The 23,357-nt window shown below is 39.6% G+C and overlaps 1 protein-coding gene across 1 annotated transcript in view; it reads left to right on the forward strand.

The window, feature by feature from the left end:
- The first annotated feature begins 6,269 nt into the window (after window positions 1-6,269).
- TBC1D15 (TBC1 domain family member 15) overlaps window positions 6,270-23,357 on the forward strand; it is a 75,257-nt gene continuing 58,169 nt past the window's right edge. Inside the window, exon 1 of the mRNA XM_081796213.1 lies at window positions 6,270-6,394. Within this exon, the coding sequence (XP_081652339.1) occupies window positions 6,365-6,394 (30 nt within the window). The 5' untranslated portion in view covers window positions 6,270-6,364. The remainder of the gene's footprint in view (window positions 6,395-23,357) is intronic.

Raw genomic sequence — 23,357 nt, forward strand, 5'->3', positions numbered from 1 at the left:
ATAAACATTAAAAATTTTTTTAATGTCTGTTTATGTCTGTGATAGGCAAAATAATGGACCATCAAAGATATCAGGCCATAATACCCAGGACCTCAGAATATTTACACAGCTAAGGCACTTTGCTAAGGGTATGGAACTTGAGATGGGGAAACTCATCCAGGAGTTGAGTTATCCTGGATTATCCAGGTGTGGATTATCCAGGTGGTCCCAATCTAATCCCATGAATCCTTAAGTGGAGAAACTTTCAGGGAGAGCTGTGACTAAAAAATAAAGACCAGAGATGGAGAGATTGCAAAGATGGCATATTGCTAGCTTTTTTTTAAGTTTTATTTATTTATTTTGAGAGAGAGAGAGAGAGAGAGAGAGAGAATATGCACATAAGTAGGGGAAGGGCAGAGAGGGATAGAGAGAAGCCCATACAGGCCCAGAGCTGTCAGCATAGAGCCTGATGTGGGGCTCGAATTCACAAACCATGAGACCATAACCTGAGCCAGGATCAAGAGTCGGACGCTTAACTGAAAGGTAGGAATTTAAAGTGCGGGAAGAGAAAAAACAAAGTGGCATAAATGGACAGTTATTAAAATCAACCAAGACCTCTAAAACAAAGGAACCTCAGTGTGGGGAGGTAGCCTGCCTCTTCATCTAGTCCTGTGGCTAGAAATGTATTTATTTGAAATAGCCATCAATGAAGTTGATTCCTTTGTTTTTCTTTTCAAGTTTTTGTATAAATTCTATTTACTTAATTGTTCTGTATAGATGTTGTCTGTGTGACTTGTCATGCATTTCTGCCCAGAGCCGCACATATACAATCATGGGGGCTTAGTTGGCTTGTACTCATTCCGTATCTGGCCTCAGGATAAGAAGTGAGCCTTCTGTTCCTGACGCCAAGAGGGCTAAATTTGCCTCACCTCCTTAAGCCAGACCAGGCTGGGCCCCTGGAATGGATCATAGAGAGAAGAGAAATATGCAGATGCCAAGGCTCCTAAGATTGTGAGATATGATAAAAGAAACAGAAAAAAACAGCTTGCCGAGGACTGCACTTAGGCAAACTTAATGACTAACCATAAATCACACAGGGGTAGTGTATATGTTGCCCTGGTGAGAACACCTTCCACTTCAGGAAGTGTCACCTGAAGGGAGGACATTCCACCCAGGACCCTTAACTGGGACTCCAACCGGGGTGTGGGCTGTTCACCGCAGGGCTTCCTCAGCCAGAAGGTTGAGTGTTGTGAGTACCCGATTTGATATATCAACCCTTCTTTGTTCTCTATACTTCTCTCCCTCTTTGTGTTTATTATAATTATATATTCCCTTTCCCTTATAATTAATAAAGTTTTCCTCCACGAAACAAAGTGCAGCTATCATGAATTACTATTATTCAAAACATTAACATACAGTGTAATATTGGCTTCAGGAGCAGAATTCAGTGACTCATCACTTACATACAACACCCAGTGCTCATCACAAGTGCCCTCCTTAGTACCCATCAACCATCTAGCCAACTCCCCACCCCCCTCTCTCCATCAATCCTCAGTTTGTTATCTATCTTTAAAAGTCTTTTATGGTTTGCTTCCATCTCTTTTTCCCCCCTCCCATACGTTCAGCTATTTTGCTTCTTAAATTCCATATATGAGTGAAATCATATGGTATTTACCATTCTCTGACTTATTTCACTTAGCATCATACACTCTAGCTCCATCCACAATGTTGCAAATGACAAAGTCGATGCCTCTTTGCAGTGGATGCTTCTGCAGTCAAAGCTTAAGTCAGGCACCTGCATACAAAGAAAAAACAACCTGTCAGGGTTTATACCACAGAAATAGAATTTCCTCTAAAGCCTCTAGCCACCTTGATCTTAGGCCAGTGAGATCTGTGGTTGACATCTGATGTTTGTTTTCCAGCAATTAAGTTTGTGGTAATTTGTTACAGCAGCAATAGAAAATTAATGCAATTTCTTTTACCAATTGGATTTCTTAAAATGTTCAGTTTTGAGAGGTCTTTATAAAGTCTAGGTTTTAGTTCTTTGCTGGATTTGTGGTTTGCGAACATTTTACCCTAGTCTACAGCTTGTTTTATTTTCATCCTTTTCAGTCTTCTGCAGAGCAAAAGTTTTAATTTTGATAACATTTTATTTATCAACTTTTCCTTTATGGATCATAATTTTGATGTCAAGTCTAAGAATTATGCTTCACCCTACATCCTGAATATTTTCCTCTATTTTTCTAATTATTTAAGAGATTGTAGTAAAATATACATACAACTTACCATTTCAGCCACTTTTTAAGTGTACAATTCAGTGGTATTTATTGTAATTAGAAAGTTTTCTTCTGTTCTCTGTATTGTTTGTATCAAATTACTTTTTTTGTTGGTTTGTTCATTTTGGCCCCTGCCTTTCAGCCTAACTGGGTAATGATTTCTGTTCATATTTAAGGAACTAAAACCAAAAGCTGATTGAAAGCTTTAGGTATACAGGTGGGGTTTGTTGCTATTTGGTGTTTACTGTAGGATGATGTGGTTGGTAATTTCAATGGAGATTTCTAACTGTTGGTACCTATAGGCCTGATTTCTTCAGCTGGTCAATTTACCCAGAGAGAAGTCCTACAGTCTTTGGCTGTCAGCTCTTTGGTCCTACTTCGTATAGTTAAGCACAAAAACAATGTTTTTAGTCTGACTGTTGTAAGAGTTCAGGAAAGGTGGAGGTCAGTGAGTTGTGGCAAAGTTGGTAAGTCTTAATAGATGATGTGTGACATGGGATTAGCCCTGAAAGACAAATAGGTCGGTTGGAAACTGAGGTGAGAGGGAATCAAATTGAATGGGTAATTAAATGTTGTAGTTTACAGAGGTGAGTAATCACTTTCAGCTGATAGTGTGGTACAGCTGACCAAGACATATATCAGCAATGAAGTCTCTAATTTCAGCCGTTAAGCTGCTTGCCACTTTGGCAAATCATTAATCTCCTAAGAGACTCAATTTCTTCAAATGAGAACATGGGGAGACTACTGCTAAGTCTTGGCCAGGTATAAATTTGCTTTAAGATACTTCCTAAGATTCTTTTACATCTTTTTGAGTGATGACTTTTTGAGTGATAAGTTATAGTTAGGGAGTGACTACATAGTTTATGGGAGTGAATTTAGGACTATAAAATTACTCACTCCCATGAAAACAGTAATTATTTTAATTTATAGGGAACACCATAACTTTATTTATATTAAATTTATATTCATGATTCTTTAAAAAAATGTCCATTTGTTTCATGTAAGTGTACTATGATTTTTTTCTTCTAATACAGTAAAAAACTAAAACAAGAAAACAAACTACACTGAAATTCTGACCTTGTTTCTTCCCTTTGCATATATACAGAGGACATCACCGAAGAAGGAAAATGGTCTCTTTTCTCTTGAATGTAAAGCATAACTGTGCCATTTGTAAACAGAGAATTGAGTTAATTTGTTAAACAAACCCAGGGTTAGTATCTACTATGGGTCTGGCATTTGTGCCAGGTTTGGTGGTCATCGCAAAGAAAAGCATAGTCCATACTTTCCATTAGTTTACAGCCTACCAGGGAAAGAAAGGCAGGTCAGTAAACCAAGTATTTTACAGTGTGATACCATGGATCACAAAGATGGATCCTCTGTAATTGATGTCTGCTTTGGCTTGCCTAGCAGCCATTCTCCTTTTTTGTAGAATGGTTCCTGAATTCTTCTCTGGGAATTACCCTTCCTTTCATTCTCTGTACTTTGGCGCTGTGGGCATATGAGTCAAATCTTGCCAATCAGAATATCATATATACTTTGGGCCACAGTGATTGGTATAGGGATGGTCCCACGATCCAAATTAAGCCAATCTGCTACAATTACAAAGAATCTTGGGACAGACACAGCATGGTATTCAGGGAACAACAGATATTTGGCTGTGGTTGGAAAATTGGGTCTCAGTGGCAAGAGTTGGGAAATAAAGCTAAAATGGTAGGCAAGAAGAGTTTATGAAGGGCCTTGCATGTTATGCGGGAGAATTTAGACCTTTTCTTGAAGAGATGGAAAGCCATAGGGAATTTAGGCAGCGAGTTCACATGATCACATTTATGCTTTGGAAAGATTAATCTGGTGTGGTTATGAATGATGGATTAGGGGAAAGATGAAGCAGAAAGCAAATGAATTAAGAGGCCACAGTAGTTGTCCATACAAGAGGTAACCAGAGACCTCAACTCTAGGATTGGTAGTGGGAATAGGAAGGAGACCCAATGGGGGGATGTTTGCCATGAGCTCTCCAGAAGACACATCAGAACTGGGTAACATGATAGCAACACCTTCGTGGAGAAATTGTGTTCTGGCTGCAGCTCTAATTGAGGAAATGGTAGTGAATTTCAGAGAACAAAAGCAAAATGTAAGTTTCATTTAAGACTGTGCTTCTTAAAGTTTAATGTGCATACAAGTCAACTGGAAATCTTGTGAAAATGCAGGTTTTGATTCAGTAGTTCTGGGGTGGGACCTGAGATTCTGCATTTCTAACAAGCTTCCAGCTACTGCAGGTCTGCAGACTACATTTTGAGGAGCAAAGATTTAGGAATTTTTTGAGGTGTGATGGGTCATTCAAGTAAAAAGGTCCAGTGGGCAGTAGGTGTTGGGCCTAGGCTTCAGGAAAGAGTGAGAGACTTGGGCTGGAGATATTTCAGAGTCATTAGCACATATGAGGTGTGATGTCAGAATATAAAGATAATAGTCTAGGAAGAGTGCTTGGAAAAAAGTAGAAGCCCAAGGATAGCCCATGGGTAGTGCCAGCATTTAAGGGGCATCCAGAGGATGGGGCTTAAAAACATGGAAGTAGCAGATGAAACTAGGATGCCAAGTTTTCAATGAGAAGGCTTTAATTCCCAAATTTATTATATAAATAGTAACTGCCATTTGTGGGATATACTATTCGAGGCACTGTGCTAAGGGCTTAAACTTTTCTCCGAAACACAAGGTGTAAGAAATGCCATATTAAAACATTCCTCTAACCACACCCCATTACTCTGAGTGGGTGGAAAGTTTAGTGTGGGTCACTATTAAGGATCCACACACCACACCTAGGATGGTATGAAGGTTCTAGGGGGTCTCACTCAGCCCAAAACTTTTGGGAAAGGCCTCAAGTCTTCACTCAGTGTTGATTACTGCTAATATGCTTGCTTCCCCAGCTCATTTATCCCTTGGTGGTGAGCTGCTTTGCTGATTCAATGACAAGCGTAGGCATGGGGTCTTGGCCATGGTTGGAATCTGTGATGCTTAGTGTGCAGCCTCTTTAATGGAAACTATACATCTATTCCTTTTGAAGGTCTTGCCACCTTCCTCACTTATAAGGTTCCTGATATTCACAGAAATTTCAACCCTCCTTTTCTGTTATTCCCTTTGGTTGCCACTTATTCGACTAACCTCACAAGTCTCTAACCTCTCTCTATAGTTTGGAGAGAGAAGTACCTCAGTGGGTACAGGTGTTTTGATACAAATGGGTCATTTATTTTTACTGGGGCAAGGAAAGTCCCAGAGCTATCAGGAGTAGTACCCAATCATCTTCCGGCATTCCCCCCTGCCCCGCCCCCCGCATTCTTTTAAAGCACTGATCACATCTTAGTATCTCAACAAATCGTCTTAACACACGTGTACTGTCCTATGAGATTCGTACAACCAATCCATGGGTAATTCTCATTTTACATCCTGAAGCTTGGATGAATTTAGAAACTTGTGTCACGTCACAGTTAAGTAAGTGTGGAGGAACTATCAGCTATGTGCTTTCGACTTTGGAGCAACGAGGGCGTGGTATTATCGCAATTCCTATCAAAATGCCTCCTCAAAAGGCCATGTGTGAGTTGCAGTGAGCAGACTCATATTCAGAAACGTCACATACAGAAAGGGAAAGTCTCTGTATGGGGGATTCCTTTAACCCTCACCACAGTCCTACTATCCTGATTTTCAGATGAGAAACAGAAGCTGAAGGTGTGACCTACCCATGGCCACAAAGCCAGGACCACGTTTGCTGGCTCCCAATTTGTGTTCTTACCATCAGACCAAACAGAACTGGCTTGTGAGTGGCTCAGAGTCTCGTCCCAGGCAAACCCCGCTGCAAAAACACTTCAATTTAGGTTACCTCCTGGTAAAAATAAATTGGTACATGCGCGGAACGCACCAGAGGCTCCGCCCTAGCGGCCTCTGAAATCTACTCAGTGCGCCTGCGTCAGGCTGTTCCTCCCACCCGCCCCTTCACTCAGCGCGGTTCCCGCTACTCCCCGCCCCTTTCCCGCCCGGATATCAGCCTAGTTTTGGCGGATGTTGTTGTGAATCCGAGAGACACGTGAGGCTCTGCTACGTCATCACAAGCACGCGAAGGAAAAATGGCGGCGGCGGGTGTTGTGAGCGGGAAGGTAAGTAACGGCCGCGGCGAACGCCCCTACTTTTCTCTGGGACAGGGGTGCTTTGTTACTTGGAGGCCGGTCGGGGAGGGACGTGAAGGCCACTCTGCCTCAGGAACAGCGTGTGGCGGATGTAAGAGGAGAGGAGTTGGTCGTGTCAGCTGTTTTCTCGATATTGCCGGCTCAGTCTGGGAATTAGAGACCGGCTCCTGCTCCAAGGCCAACTAGGCCTCGGCTCTCTTCTCCCCTGCACTGCTCCGGAGCAAGGGGACATTTATTTGTATTGCCTTTTGTAAGGAACAGGTAGTTGCCTCGTTCCTTTCTTTTTTGTGGCTCACTTTTTCCTAATTCTAGGAAATTTTTAGATCTACTCTTCTGATTCCACTGTCTCTCTCTCTCTCTTTTTTTTTTTTTTTTTTTTTGTCTTCCTTTGAGGCGTTAATCTAACTTGCCCCTGGCTTTCCCTGCTTCACTCTGCTGAAGGCATCTTTGTCCCTTTCGGGAGGAGCTGAAAACAGGTGCTGTGCAGCTGGGCACTTAGAAGAAAAGAGTGTATTGGATTCATTTTACCAGACTGCCGAGTTGGCTGGTGGTTGTGAGCAGCAGGGCGTGTTTCCACTCAGGGAACAGGAGATTTACACCATCCTACGCTTGTCTAGGAAGGCGTTAGTTAAGGTATTTATTTCCTAGGCGTCTCTACGATGTTCTTGTGGAAGTATCTGTGATGCTGTCTTAACACCTCCTAGTTAGCAACTAGGATTAGGTGCGGAGGAGATTTCGTTGTATAGTGCATATACACCTTCCGAGAGCATATTTTAATGCCTGTTATTTAGGACTGTCAGGACATGCCACAGGCATCATTTCCCACTGCAGGAGTATTTCGTAAACAGTTGGGGCTGGTGATGACTCATCGAACACTAAAGACTACATATTTACTTGTCGCCGATAGCTTCCTCTGTTCTTTGAGTTTCCGTCATTTTCTCTATGTTGCTCTCCTTATCCCATTTTGAATTATTTGGCAACGTTTGTGGTTTGGTGTATGGACTACTAGACTTGGCAGAATAACACATTTGGTCTTGGTTTTGGTGTTACTTTGAAGTGTGACCTTGGGAAACTGAGCACGCATGATTTCTCTGTCCTTCATATTTTTTTATTTCCAGAATTATTACTGTTTGTATAGGAGTTGTTTAGGATTACATGAAATAATAAAAGCATTAAGAAGGATTTCATACTTCTGCGTATTGGCTATTTTAAATGATAGGTTGGTTGTAGTTTTTGGATTATTCATGCTCTTTGATTGCTGTGTTGGTTTTTAAGTCTTCACGGTGGCTGTTGATTTTCTATTTGACTCATTACATATTTGAAAGTTATCCTGCTTGATATTCTGTCTGGACCGTTCCAGTGTAGATCTTTCCAAGAAGGGATCCTTTCCATTTGAACTACACTTCCCTTTTTCAGGTGTGGATTGATTTTGAGAGAATCTTTGAGGTGATGAAGCCCAGTTGTGAAATGTAAGACTTTTTTCACCCTTTCCTTCCAGCCACTCTTTTTCATAATATGACTTAAAGTTAGTCTTTTATTTCATAACTCTACTTCATCACCTCCTTTATTCTCATTGCAATACCATTACCATCATTCCATCTAAACCATTTTCTATGCCAAAAACTGCCCCTCTCCTAAATGATACTGTCATGACCAGCAGAACCCACTTATTCTTCCCTCAGTAGGTTCAGATCTAGTTTAATGGTATCATCATTCATGTGGTTGCATGTAAAACAAACCTGGAGACATCTATTTCAATAACAACAATTAATCAAGAACTGAGTTTTCTAGTTTACCTTAAAGACATTTCTGAAATTTCTGCATCATCTTCATTCTCCGTACTTAGTTCCTTTAGTCTAACTCTAGTCTTGAGTTCTTAACAGATTGTTCTCCTTGTTTGCAGTTTCTTTGCCCACAATCCTCTCTCTACACTACCACTGGAGGTTTTCTTTTGTAATGTATACATCTAAATGTACAAAGCTGATTATCTCTAGCTTTAAAAAAACAAACTATATATATATATATATATATATATATATATTTTTTTTTTTTTTTTTTTTTTTTTTTTTAAGATTTATTCATTTTTGAGAGACAGAGAGACAGAGCTTCAGCACAGAGCCCGACACGGGGCTCGAACCCACGAACCATGAGATCATGACCTGAGCTGAAGTCAGATGCTTAACCAGCTGAGCTACCCAGGTGCCTCCCCCCCTTTAAAAAAAATTTTATATTATTTTATTTTTAATTTTTTTAATGTTTATTTCTGACAGAGAGATAGAGAGCATGAGCGGGGGAGGGGCAGAGAGAGAGGGAGACACAAAATCCAAAGCAGGCTCCAGGCTCTGAGCTGTCAGCACAGAGCCTGACGTGGGGCTCGAGCTCACAGACGGGGAGATCATGACCTGAGCTGAAGTCGGATGCTCAACTGACTGAGCCACCCAGGCGCCCCTTAAATTTTATTTTTAACAAAATCTTTGTTACTGTCTCCATTAAAATACTACTAAAGGCTGCTTAACTTGGCATAAAAGCCCATGTTCCCTGGGCATGAGCAGTCAGCACAGAGCCCGGAGCCTGTTTCAGACTTTGTGTCTCCCTCTCTTTCTGCCCCTCCCCTGCTTATGCTCTGTCTCTCTCTCTCTCTCAAAAAAATAAATAAACATTAACAAAAAAATTAAAAAAAAAAAAAAAAGCCATGTTCCATTCCTGGCTTTATCTTCTGCTTCCCTACTTTCTAGTCTTGTTCCTTTGGGAAAGGGGAATAGGGAAGAATATGTACACACACACACACACACACACTCGTGTGTCTGTATATTTGAAAGAGTGAGTGTATATATGTATATGTATGTGTATTTCTTTATTCCCACACCCCTCTTTCCCCCCGCCAAAGGTTCAGCTAAGACCTGTCAAGCTTAGAAGCCTAGGGCAGTGGATATTAACCAAGGTTCACAAGAACCACATGTGGTACTTAAAAAAAATACAGATGCTGGACCACAGCCCAGCCTTATTGAATTAGAATTTCTCATTGTTGAGATCTAGGATGTAGACTAACTTCTAACAGTTCTGTTTTGCTTGCTTTGTACTTTGAGCGTAAGAAGTGATAGAGGAAGTTAATCTTTGTCATGTAGAGAAGCGTTGTGAAGTAGCAGTTAAGAGTTTGGATTCTGGACCCAAACCAGTTTCAAAACTAACTTCATACTTACTAGTGATTTCAGTCAAATTACCTAACCTTACTGTGCTTCCGTCTTTTCATTTGTAATATGGGATGATATAGTACCTATTTTATGGGATTGTGAGGAGGATCAATAAGTAAATATATTAGATCTACCAATACATGATAGATGTTGTGTGTTATTTGTAATCTCAGTTTCTCTGCAAGTCATTATTTAGGTTATGGCAGAATTTTAAAGATTTATAATATGATTTTTGGTATGGGTGTAAACTTCATTTTTGAAGTTAGCTCTTGTTCTAAATCTCATTGTTATTTTAGGAGTTGAAAAATACCTTGTTTTAGAAATCATGTAGTTTTGGGCACCTGGGTGGCTCAGTCGGTTAAGCGTCTGACTTCGGCTCAGGTTATGATCTTGCAGTTTGTGGGTTCGAGCCCTGTGTCATGCTCTGTGCTGACAGTTCAGAGCCTGGAGCCTGCTTCGGATTCTCTGTCTCCTTCTCTCTCTGCCCCTCCCCAACTTGTGCTCTGTCTCTCTCTATCAAAAATAAATAAATGTAAAAAAAATTTTAAAAAATCATGTAGTTTTGATGAATGAAAAACTCATCACAGTAGGACAGTGGTTAAGGCGATGGAGCCTGATTGGGTTCAAACCCTGGCTCCACTGCTTTATGGCTGTTTTACTTTGGGTAAATTTCTTAACTTCTCTGTGCCTGCTTTTCTCATTTGTAAATGAGGGATAATAATATTTCCATTGTGGAATGGTAAAAAGGATTAATATTTGCAAAGCATTTAGAATAGTGTCTGGTGTCAAGTAAGTACTCAAGAAATGTTAGCTGTTGTTATTACTATGTTAAAGAAAACCTTTCAGACTCCTTAAAAATTGTAAGGTTATTATTGGTTAGGATATAATTGAATGCTGGTTTCTGCTGCCATTTTCCACAAAGATTTGAGCTATATAGTTATGTAAGATAAATTAGAAAAAAGGTAAAAGGGAAGTAAATAAGTATAAGAAAGGTAAATGGAACTGGAAATACTACAATTATTAAATAAACTGCTGGAGTGGGCCACAGTTTAGCTCTATGTTTTTTAGTGGCCCAAGTAAAGAGGGAACTCGATCCGTTATAAGGATGATAGATCCACAGTAAAATAAAACCAAAAGCAAAACCCCCAAAAAAACTAGTTTCTAAAGGGTAGAACAGAGAATAAACTCTCCTGTAAGTCCTTTTTACTGTGTAATATAATGTATGTACTATATGGCATATTGTATCCTTCTGGTAAGAAAGAAGGACCCTATAATACCCCTAGTATGCTGATGGTTTTATGCCAGTGGGTGGTTCAGTAGTTCAGTAAATACAGGGTACCAATTTGATGTCTTTAGGTCTCTGATGATATGACTAAATTCAAGGATATATATTTGCATATATATTTTAGCTGAGCTTTTGAAAGTGGGTTTGAGTGTGATTATAAACCCCGGTTAGTTCTTGGAGTTCAATTGTTGTTGTTGTTGTTGTTATTATTTTTTTTTCTTACTATCTGTGGGTACAACAGTATGTTTTAATGTCAACCAAATAGGGAAAGTGACGTTCTCGTATGAGTATTGAAGGGAGAAATAGGGACACTGCCTGTTAAGGTCATCATATGTCTTCTATAACTGGTGGACAGAATTGAATTAATGGAATGAGTTGAATTTACCTGCAGAGAAGGCAGGAGAAAGAAAATAGCCCGAAATAAGTTTTGCTTTAGATCCAGGTCCCTGATTGTTAACGTTTACTTTCACTTATTCAGCAAATATTAAGCACCTAATTTGTTACAGGCAGTATATTAGGTATTGGAGGTATATCAGCCCCTTACCTTCTGTCTTAAGACTTCAGTTCTTTAGAAGGAAAATATTCACTAGCACCCACCCCTTTATCTTGTGTAAATAAATGCAAAGTGAATTTCAGGTCCTTGAAGTAAGTGTTTTTTGTTTTTTACTTGTTTTATTTTTTATTTTTTAAAATTTACATCCAAATTAGTTAGCATATAGTGCAACAATGATTTCAGGAGTGGTGCTATTTTTAGTATATGTATTCTGAAGACCAGTAAACTGACTAATCATTAGGGCAGGGCCTAAAATGTTTCACCTGCCTAGATTCTAGCACAAAGTACGTATTCAGTGAGTAGGAACAAGCAAGAAGGTAAAGAAAATGATTGGGGACTAGAGTGGGAGAGATGGAATACTAAGAGTGCTCTTCTTTTGGAGTTAAAATGCCCTATTTTAGTACACTTGGTTTCACTCCTGTTTTTACTGTGATTGTTTTAGAATTTAGTTCTATTGAAAATAACTTGGGTGCCTGGGTGGCTCAGTCGGTTGAGTGTCCTACTCTTGGTTTTGGCTCAGGTCATGATCCCAGGGTCGAGCCCTGTATTGGGCTCTGCACTGAGCGTGGAGCCTGCTTGGGATTCTCTCTCTCCTTCTCTTTCAAGTAAATAAAAGAAAAAAAAAAGAACTTGAGACCTTTGGGAGATCAGCTTTATTTTTGTTAGTTTGTTTTGATGGCATTCTTAGTAGAAATTTATTTTGTACCTTAACTTTGGCCTCTTCTAATTCCTTTTAGATATGCTTATAGCCCTGTGAAACCCTTGTGCTTAAGAAACATCAAGAATATTCTTAGTATCTAGATATTCCTGGAGAACTTTTCTTTTCCTACACTAGATCTTATAACATGGTAATACCTTCCTGGTGTAGAATACAATATGAATACTTCTTTTTTTTCTTTAGGAAACATTGGAGTACCTTTTGTATACTGAGTTCTTTGGACACAGAGTGGTTAAACACAGACTTTACTTTTGACATAATACAGTAGTTAGCAATTTTAACAAGTTATTTCAATTTATGAATTAATAAAAACATGATTTTTTTGGTGAAAGTTAAACTGTTAGGTCTTTGATGTGACATAACTGCTGGGACTAAATGAGAAATTATAACCCGACTTTTTTATTTTCACTTTTGAGTGGAAGATTTGAAATCCTTATGAAATCTATTTACTGTCTCTTAATATGCAATACTATAATGTATATGTAGTTCTTGGTATAAGAGAAGGCATTCACTTAGTCCTCATTATACCTCCCCAGACTTAAATTATTCCTGCCTTCCTGTCTGACATTGTTTGGCATACTGTTTTTTTTTTTTTTTTTTTTTTTAAAGAAACTTTTTCTTTTTTTTTTTTTTTTTTTTTAGTGTTTATTTGTTTTTGAGAGAGAGCGAGCATGAGCATGAGCATGACGGGGGAGAGGCAGAGAGAAAGGGAAACACAGAACTTGAAGCTGGTCCCAGGCTCCGCGCTGTCAGCACAAAGCCTGAGCGGGGCTCGAACTCACAAACTGTGAGATCATGACCTGAGCCGAAGTCAGATGCTCAACCGACTGGCGCCCCAACATATTGTTTTTAAGAAACAATAATAGTTCTGCCTGCCTATGAGAATTGTAACATCCTTAATATCTCAATATCTGTATAGCTTCACTCTCAGAATATCTGTGGTTTGTTACTCATTTTTTATATATTTTTTAATTTTTTTAAAGATTTATTATTATTTTCTAATTTCAATCCAAGTTACTTAACATATAGTGGGATAATAGTTTTAGGAATAGCATTTAATGATTCATCGCTTACATATAATACACAGTGCTCATCCCAACAAGTGTCCTCCTTAACACCCCTTGCCCCTTTAGCCCTTCCCCCCACCCGCACCCCACCAGCAACCCTCAGTTTGTATTTAAGAGTCAATTATGGGGGCGCCTGTGTGGCTCAGTTGGTTAAGTGTCTGACTTCAGCTCAGGTCATGATCTCACAGTTTGTGGGTTTGACCCCATGTCTGTCTGGCTCTGTGCTGACAGCTCAGAGTCTGGGGCCTGCTTCAGAGTCTGTGTCTCCTTCTCTCTTTGCCCCTCCCCCACTCATGTTTTTTCTCTCTCTATCTCAAAAATAAATAAACATGAAAAAAAATTAAAGAATCTCTTATGGTTTGTCTCCCTCTCTGGTTTTATATTATTTTTGCTTCCCTTCCCTTATGTTCATCTGTTTTGTATCTTAAATTCCACATAGGAGTGAAATCATATATTTGTCTTTCTCTGACTTATTTCGCTTAGCATGTTACACTCTAGTTCCATCCATGTTGTTGAAAATGGCAAGATTTCATTCTTTTTGATTGCTGAGTGATATTCCAGTGTGTGTGTGTGTGTACTTTATCCATTCATCTTGTTTATCCATTCATTAGTTGATAGACATTTGGGCTCTTTCCATGCTTTGGCTGTTGTCAATAGTGCTGCTATAAATATTGGGGTGCATGTGACCCTTCAAATCAGCACTCCTGTATCCTTTGGATAAATGCCTAGTAGTGCAATTGCTGGGTCCTAGGGTAGTTCTATTTTTAGTTTTTTGAGGAATCTCCATACTGTTCTCCAGAGTGGCTGCACCAGTTTGCATTCCCACCAGCAGTGCACAAGGGTTCCCCTTTCTCTGCATCCTCACCAACACCATTTCTTCTGTTGTTGATTTTAGCCATTCTGACAGGTGTGAGGTGGTATCTCATTTTGGTTTTGATTTGTATTTCCCTGATGATGAGTGATGTTGAGCATTTTTTCATGTGTCTGTTAGTCATCTGGATGTCTTCTTTGGAAAAGTGTCTAGTGATATCTTTTGCCCATTTATTTACTGGATTATTTATTTTTGGGTGTTGAGTTTGATGAGTTCTTTATAGATTTTAGATACTAATCCTTTATATGGTATGTCATTTGCAAAGATCTTCTCCCATTCCATTGGTTGCCTTTTAGCTTTGCTGATTGTTTCCTTACCTGTGCAGAAGCTTTTTATCTTCATTGGTCCCAATAGTTCATTTTTGCTTTTGTTTCCTTCCCTTGCCTGTGGGTGACATGTCAAGTAAGAAGTTGCTGTGGCTGAGGTCAAAGAGGTTGTTGCCTATTTTCTCCTCTAGGACTTTGATGTCTTCCTGTCTTACGTTTAGGTCTTTCATCCATTTTGAGTTTACTTTTGTGTATGGTGTAACAAAGTGGTCTAGGTTCATTCTTCTGCATGTTGCTGTCCACTTTTCCCAACACCATTTGCTGAAGAGACTGTCTTTTTTCCACCGGATATCCTTTCCTGCTTTGTTGAAGATTAGTTGGCCATACGTTTGTGGGTCCATTTCTGGGTTCTGTATTCTGTTAGATTGATCTGTGTGTCTTTTTTGCGAGTACCATACTGTTTTGATGATTACAGCTTTGTAATACAGCTTGAAGTCTGGAATTGTGATGCTTTCAGCTTTGGTTTTCTTTTTCAACACTACTTTAGCTATTCAGTGTCTTTTCTGTTTCCATACAAATTTTAGGATTGTTTGTTCTATTTCTGTGAAGAATGTTGGTTTTATTTTGATAGGGATTGTATTGAATGTGTAGATTGCTTTGCGTAGTATTGATTGTGGTTGTTACTCTTAAAACAACTTATGTTCTACATTTCTTTAGTTCTACAGTCATTACTGATTAACTTGTCCCAAATGAAAGTCACTGGGTTTTTTTTCCTTCTGTATTCCCTATCTCAGTGAATAACCTCATCCACTCAGTTTTGTCCTTGATTTCTCTTCTCTTCATCTTCCACATCTAATCAGTCATGAAGTTCTGTCACTTTGACCTTCTAAATATTTTTCTAAGCCATCTGCTTTTCTTCATCCCTACTGCCACAGCTGTAGTTCAAGCCACCATGAATCTCTCCCTCCCTTGGATTATTGCAGCTGTTCATTCTTGGCTCTGCAGCCAGTGTGTTGGCTCCGAGAAGGCAGGTCTGACCATGGCATTCCCCTGCTGGAACTTTTTCATGGATTTCTAGTGGCAAAGAGTTATCTTCAGGACAAATTCCAAACTCCCAAATTCTTGAGTGTGGTTTACAAAACTCTTTGTGATCTGATCTGGTCTCTACTTTTGTCCCTAAACTCTTTAACCTTTACTGTCTGATCTGGATTGTAGCCATGCACTGAACTGTTGTTCTCTGTGTAGAATGTACACTCTGCCAAGAACATAAACCTTCTGGTTAAAATTGTTTCTCCAGGGGCACCTCAGTGGTTCAGTTGATTGAACGGCTGACTCTTGATTTCGGTTCAAGTCATTTTCCCAGGGTTGTGGGATTGAGCCCTGTGTCCTGCTCTGTGCAGAATGTGGAGCCTGCTTGGGATTCTCTTTTTCTCTGCCCCTCCTCTGTGTGAGCACTCTCTCTCCCTCTTCTCCCTCTCTCTCCCTCTCTCTCCCTCTCTCTCCCTCTCTCTCCCTCTCTCTCCCTCTCTCTCCCTCTCTCTCCCTCTCTCTCCCTCTCCCTCCCTCTCTCTCCCTCTCCCTCCCTCTCTCTCCCTCTCCCTCCCTCTCTCTCCCTCTCCCTCCCTCTCCCTCCCTCTCTCTCCCTCTCCCTCCCTCTCCCTCCCTCTCCCTCCCTCTCTCTCCCTCTCCCTCCCTCTCCCTCCCTCTCCCTCCCTCTCCCTCCCTCTCCCTCCCTCTCCCTCCCTCTCCCTCCCTCTCCCTCCCTCTCCCTCCCTCTCCCTCCCTCTCCCTCCCTCTCCCTCCCTCTCCCTCCCTCTCCCTCCCTCTCCCTCCCTCTCCCTCCCTCTCCCTCCCTCTCCCTCCCTCTCCCTCCCTCTCCCTCCCTCTCCCTCCCTCTCTCTCCCTCTCCCTCCCTCTCTCTCCCTCTCCCTCTCCCTCCCTCTCTCTCCCTCTCCCTCTCCCTCCCTCTCGCTCCCTCTCCCTCCCTCTCTCTCCCTCTCCCTCCCTCTCCCTCCCTCTCCCTCCCTCTCCCTCCCTCTCTCTCCCTCTCCCTCCCTCTCTCTCCCTCTCCCTCCCTCTTCTCCCTCTCCCTCCCTCTTCTCCCTCTCCCTCCCTCTTCTCCCTCTCCCTCCCTCTTCTCCCTCTCCCCCCCTCTTCTCCCTCTCCCCCCTTCTTCTCCCTCTCCCTCCCTTTCCCTCCCTCTTTCTCTCTCTCTCAAATAAAAAAAATTAAAATTGTCATTCTCCAGGTCTCAGTTGATAGATATATCACTGTAGTTCAGTCTTTCTGATTTCTCATCCTGTTTTAGCCCTTAAGTCTAGATGAGATATCATTTATTAGGTCCTACTATGGTAGCCTATTCATGCTTAAATCATACATTGTAATTATTTGTTTTATTGTCCTAATCTCTTCTTCAGTTATAAGTGCTGTGAAGGCAGTGACTGAATCTTCTGTATTTATATCCAGAAGCTTGCTCTGTGCCTGGCACATTGTATGCATTAATTGTATATTAATTGGAGAAATAACTGAAAATGACATCTCATTCAGGAGCCTGTGCCTTCCATCACACTGTGCTATGACTATTTACTGGTTTACATGATGCTACTAGTTTCAGCAGACACTTTTTTTTTTTTTTTTTTTGGTGTGTGTATTTCTACTGACAGCTTTTATTCCTCACATTTCATTGAAGCTCAGTAAATTTGTTGAGTGTATGAGTAAAAAAAATGTGCTGTTTTGAAGGATTTGGTAGAAGTTATTTGCAGAGAGAAGGTGTAATGAAGAGAGAACAGAGAACACACATAAAAAGGTACAAAGGTTTGAGGGAAAGGTGGGTTCAGAGTGACCCAAGAGACAAAGTTTGCATGTATTAGGGAGTGTCAGGTGTTGATTAGCTGCAGAGGTAAAGTGTAGAGGATAGAGGGTAAAGTCAGAAGGATTTTAAGTTCAGGCATGGTGTGGTCACATGTACATTTTATAAAGATCAGTTTTGGCGGTGTTTACACACCTTACACAAATTTTTGGGAGATGACCAGATTGGGAGAAGAGAGACCAGAATGTTATTTTAGCAACCCAGGATAGCTATGATGAGGGGTCAGTGTCAGAGGTGAAGGTTTGAGGGATAGGAAATAGGATGGGAATGATGAAAAAGAGGATAACTGGTAGATGGAATGTCTTTGATAGAGGTGGGAATATCAGAAGAGCAGATTTGGGGTAAGACATACTGAGTTTAAGATGCCTGTGGGTTATTGAAATGAAAATATCAAGTAGGTGCTTAGATATTTGGGTGTTGAGTGCATTAGAATTTCTGGGCTCACACTGGTATTTTAACCAAAAGTTAAAAATTTTCAATATGCTTGATAGTTTTAAAGAAATTGAATTTTTGTCACTTTTTTGTTAAATTTAGCTTATAAAATTCACATAGGTACTACAGTTCAAGAATGTATGTTTTGTGGGGTGCCTGGGTGGCTCAGTTGGTTAAGCATCTGACTCTTGATTTCAGCTTAGGTCATGATCTCACGGTTTGTGAGATGAACCCCTGTTGGGTTCAATGTGGAGCCTGCTTGTGATTCTCTTTCTGTCTCTCTCTCTCTGCCCCTCCCCTGCTTGCACATTTTCTGCTCTCTTTCTTTCTGTCTTTCTCTCTCCAAATAAACTTAAAAACAAAGAAAAAAGAATGTATGCTATGTATAGTAGGTATTGTATGTATGTATGTATAGTAGGTGTTGGGTTTCCATGTTTGAACAAAGATTTAGGGCAAGAATTTTATCCCTGATAGTAAATTTAAAATATTTGGGTTGAATGTTATCATTATCTCTAGTTTTGGAAAATAAGGATTATGATATTCATAATATAAATAAAAATCCAATCCCACTTAAGTGTAGGAACAATATAGAAAATTATTTGCTATAATATAGTGCAACTTAATCTTTTTCAGCTTTTTTTGTCAGGAAGTAGCATGGTTAGATTGTCCCAGGTACATTTCTTTTTATGTAGAAACTTGAATTTCTTTGCCTGCCTCATTTTTGCCTTTTAATTCTAACTTTTGCTAAACTAGAGGTCAGCAAGTTTATTCTAAAACATTTGCTGTGGTTCCTAGAGTTCTTTTGGTAAGTTTCAATCTGGCATAGTTCCTTTGCTAAAGGAAAAAAATGCTGCAGTTTATGTTGCCATCAGCAGGCCATCATCATTGGGAGTTACAGACACGTATTTACCTGGTTAGGCATCTTAGCAAATATTTAAAAATAGATAGTCGGGAGGGTATGAGGCGGTTTTATTCGAAATGGATTTTTCTCCTTTCTTTGGTACTTCAATACATTGTTCTCTCCCCCCTCCCCCACCAAGAGGGTGGGGAGCACTTAGAATATTCTAGCTTGTGTAAAGATTTTACGTTCTTTATAACACTGCTAGGTACACACAGGCAAGGAACTTTATCTTGTTTATTTTCTGTTCTTTGTAATGTCTGCACATAGTAAGTGCCTAATAAAAGTTCCAATTTGAATCAACTTTATATAACTAGCTTAGTACCATGAAGTGGCAAGTCTTTGGTGATAGTGTTTGCTCCCTGTAGACACTTAATCTGCAACGAAAAACATGGTGTGATTTAAAATTTTTTTCTTGAGGCGGGATTAACCTCCCCCCCCTTTTTTAATGGAACTATCTTCTACTTTTACATGTTTACGTTTATATGGGGTTTTACGGTTTAAACAGTAAACCTCCCATGTAACTTATTTTTTTATACAGCTTTGAGGTACACTTGACAATAAGTTGCATATAGAGTGTGTAATTTGATAGTTTATGGTGTGTGTGTGTGTGTGTGTGTGGGTATACACTGTGAACTGTGTGTGTATATATACACTGAACCGGTCAGCACAGTAAAGATAATATTTTTACTGAAGTTTCCTCTTGACCCACAGTAATCTGTCACTACCTTTACCCTGTACACAGGCAACCATTGAGCTGCTTTTTGTCATTATAGAGTAGCTCACATTTTCTAGAATTTTATATAAATGGAATTATATAACTGGTTTTTTTTTTTTGTATTTTTTTTAGTCTTCATTCAGCAAAATTATTTTGATATTCATTAATGTTGCATTATTCATTTTTCAAAAAGTTTTACTTAAGTAATCTCTGCACCCCATGTGGGGCTCGAACTCATGACCCCAAGATCAGGAGTTGAATGCTCCTTTGACTGAGCTAGCTAGATGCCCTAGTTTATTCATTTTTATTGCCAAATAGTATCCCACTGTATAGGCATACCAAGATTTACTCATTTATTTACCTGTTGATAGAGATTTGGATTTTTTCCTACATTTGACTATTCTAAATAGAGCTGCTATGAAAATTGGTATAGTCTTGGTATGAACAGACACATTCTGTTTTCTTGGGCAAATACCAAGGAGTAGAATGGCTGGATCATAATGTTCATTGCATGCTTAGCATTTTAAGAAAGTGCCAAGCTATTTTTCTAAGTGGATGTCCCATTTTACATGCTTACTGTGATGTACGAAAGTTCCAATTGTTCCACATCTCTGTCAGCATTTGGTATGTTAGCCTTTTTAATTATAGCCATTGTAATAGATTTGTAGTATCTCATTATGGTTTCAATTTGCAGTTCCCTAATGATTAAGGATGTTGAGCATCTTCTCATGTGATTATATGTCATCCGTAAATCTTCTTTGGTAAAGTGTTCAAACCTTTTGTCTATTTTATTTTTGAGAGAGAGAGCGAGTGTGCATGCTTATGCAGAGCAGAGAGAGAGGGAGAGAGAGAATCTTACGCAGGCTCTATGCCCAGCATGGAGCCTTGTTATCAATACCTGAGCGGAAATCACGAGTCAGACTCTCACTTGACTGAGCCACCCAGGTTGTCCCTTGCTCATTTTATTTTAAACTGAGCTATTCATTTTCTTGTTAATGGGTTATGAGAGGGTTTTTTGTTTGTTTTGTTTTTGGGTTTTTGTTTTTTTGTTTTTTTGTTTTTTTTTCAGCAGGCAAAAGTTTATTAGAGTATAAGATTAGAAAGAATAGTAGGAAAGTCCTCTTTACAGAGAGGAGACATTTGAAAATGACGTGTGAGACTTCTTACGTTCTGGATATAGGCCCTTTATTAGATACGTGATAGGATTTGCAAATGTATTTTCCCTGCCTGAGCCTTGGCTTGTCATTTGGTTGATAGTGCCTTTTTTTTAGTTATTATTTTTTAAAAATTATTTTTTAATGTTTGTTTATTTTTAAGAGAGCACGCAAGTGGGGGAGGGGTAGAGAGAGAGGGAGGCAGAATCCTAAGCAGGCTCCAGGCTCTGAGCTATTGGCACAGAGCCCAATGTGGGGTCAAACTCCCGAATTGTGAGATCATGACCTGAGCTGAAGTTGGACACTTAACCAACAGAGCCACCCAGACGCTCCTTGATAGTGTCTTTTAAAGCAGAAGTTTTCAGGACGCTCAGGTGGCTCCCTTGGTTAAGCATCTGACTCTTGATTTCAGCTCAGGTCATGATCTCACGGTTCATGAGGTGGGGCTGAGGGCTCTTTGCTCACAGCATTGGGCCTGCTTGGGATTCTCTCTCTCCCTCTCTCTCTCTCTCTGTCTTTCTCTCTCCCTCTCGCTCTCCCTCCCTCCCTCCCTCTCCCCCTGTCCCTCTCCCACTTGTGTGTCTGTGTGTGCATGCATGCCTGCTCTTTCTCTAAGTAAATAAATGAACACTAAAAAAAGTAGAAGTTTTCAATTTTGTTGATGTATCCATTTTTTTCTTTTATGCTTCTGGTGTCATTTCTAAAAAATTTTTGCTGAACCCAAGACCATAAGATTTTCTGTTTTCTTCCTAAATTTTGTAGTTTTAGGTTTTACACTTAAATCTGTGACCCATTTCAATTTAATTTGTATATGTTGTGTGGTGTATGAATTGAAGTTTATTTTTTTGCACTCTGATTCAAGTTTTTTAATTACTGTGTGTTGAAAAGACTATTCTTTCTTTGCTGAATTGCTTTTCTACTTGTGTCAAATAAATTTACTATATATGCATTTTTATGTTGATTCCAGAATTCTTTATTCTGGACACTCAATCTCTTTGTTTCTCTTTACATCAGTACCACATTTTCTTGATTACTGTAGATTTATGCTGAGTCTTATAGCCGGGCATGTTAGTGTTCCACACATTATTCTGTTGCAAGTCTGATTTGGTTGTTCTAGGTCATTTGAATTCCACACAAATTTTAGAATCTGCTTTTTACTATCTCCAGAAGAGCCTGCTGGGATTTTGATTGGCACTATAATCAATCTAGAGGTCAGTTTCGGGGAGAATGGACGTCTTAACAGTATTGATTCCACTAAGCCATGAACATGGTGTATTTTGCATTTAATTAGGTCTTCTTTCATTTCTCTCAAATACTTTTATAATTTTCAGTTTAGAAGTCTTACACGTTATCTGTTAGATTTATATTTGAGTATATGATATTTCTTGAAGTTACTGTAAATGCTGTATTTAAAAACCTTATTTACTGATATGCGTGTATGTATGTAAATAATAGATTTTTGTATGTTGGTTTTGAGTCCTGGATCCTTGCTGGGTTTTCACTTAATTTTTGTAGCTTTTATGTAGATTCTACTAATTTTCCTATGTAGACGATTGTCATCTGCAAATAAGTTGTTTTACTTTTTCCTTTCCAGTCTAGATGCCTTATATTTATTTTTTATTTATTGTAATGTTCAAGACCTCAAGCATAGTGTTGAATAGAGGGATAAGATTGGAAATCTTTATCTTGTTCTTGATCTTAGGAGAAAGCATTCAGTCTTTAAGCATATGATATCAGGTGTAGTGTTTCATACATGCCCTTTATCAGACTGAGAAGGGTTCCTTCTATTCTTAAATTTGTTGAGAGTTTTTATCAGAAATGGGCATTGGATTTTATTGAGTGCCTTTTCTGCACCTTGTAAGATGATCATATGGTTTTTCTTTAAAAATATTTTTGCTATGGTGAGTTTACAGAGATTGATTTTTGAGTATTAAACCATGAAGTATTTTCCTTGTTTACATATTGTTGGATTCAGTTTGTTAAATCTTGTTTAAAATTTTGCATCTAAATTCATGAGATATATTGGTGTATATAGTTTTATTTTCTTAAAAAATTTTTTTTTAATGTTTACTTTTGAGAGAGAGACAGAGTGTGAGTGGGGGAGGGTCAGAGAGAGAGGGAGACACAGAACTCGAAGCAGGCTCCAGGCTCCAAGCTGTCAGCACAGAGCCCCACATGGAGCCCAGACTCACAAACCGTGAGATTATGACCTGAGCCGAAGTCGGATGCTTAATTGACTAAGCCACCCAGGCGCCCCTCGTTTTTTTTTTCTTGTAATGTTTTAGTCTCATTTCAGTGCCAGGTAGTGCTGGCTTCATAGTATGAGTTGGGAAGTTACTCCTCATCTTCAGTTTTCTGGAATTTGTGTAAGGTTGGAAAAAAATAATTTTGGGTCTTTTAAAGTTTGTTAGTTGATTTTACAGCACAGTATTTAGTGTGGGACTGATTTTGCCCGACTGTTGAGGCCAGGCTGCTCTGAGTACTTTACTCAGAGCCCTGTGAATTATGAGGTTTCCCACCCTTTGGGGAACAATTCCATGTGAGCCTGCATATTGTTTCTTCTAATAATTTCATGTGACCTTTCCTCCTAGCCTTTGATAATTTATGGACACACATGCACTGACCAACACTCTGCTGACTACTCAGGGAGAGACCTCTACAGATCTCTTGAATTCTCTGTGCACTTATCTCTTCTATGGTACTCTGTCCTGTGAACTCTGACTTGGCTTCCCCCAATTCCCATCTCTGTGTCCTCAACTCCAGGAGACCACTAGGCATTGGCTGGGTTTTCTCTCACTTTGCCAGCTAGAAACTCTCTCAAGACAGTAAGCTGGGGCAGTTATATGGCCCACCTCATTTGTTTCCTTTGAACAGTCACTGTCCTTCATTACCTGATTAAACACACACACAC

Source organism: Panthera onca, chromosome B4 (genome assembly GCF_046562875.1).
Source record: "Panthera onca isolate mPanOnc1 chromosome B4, mPanOnc1 haplotype 2, whole genome shotgun sequence".
NCBI lineage: Eukaryota > Metazoa > Chordata > Mammalia > Carnivora > Felidae > Panthera > Panthera onca.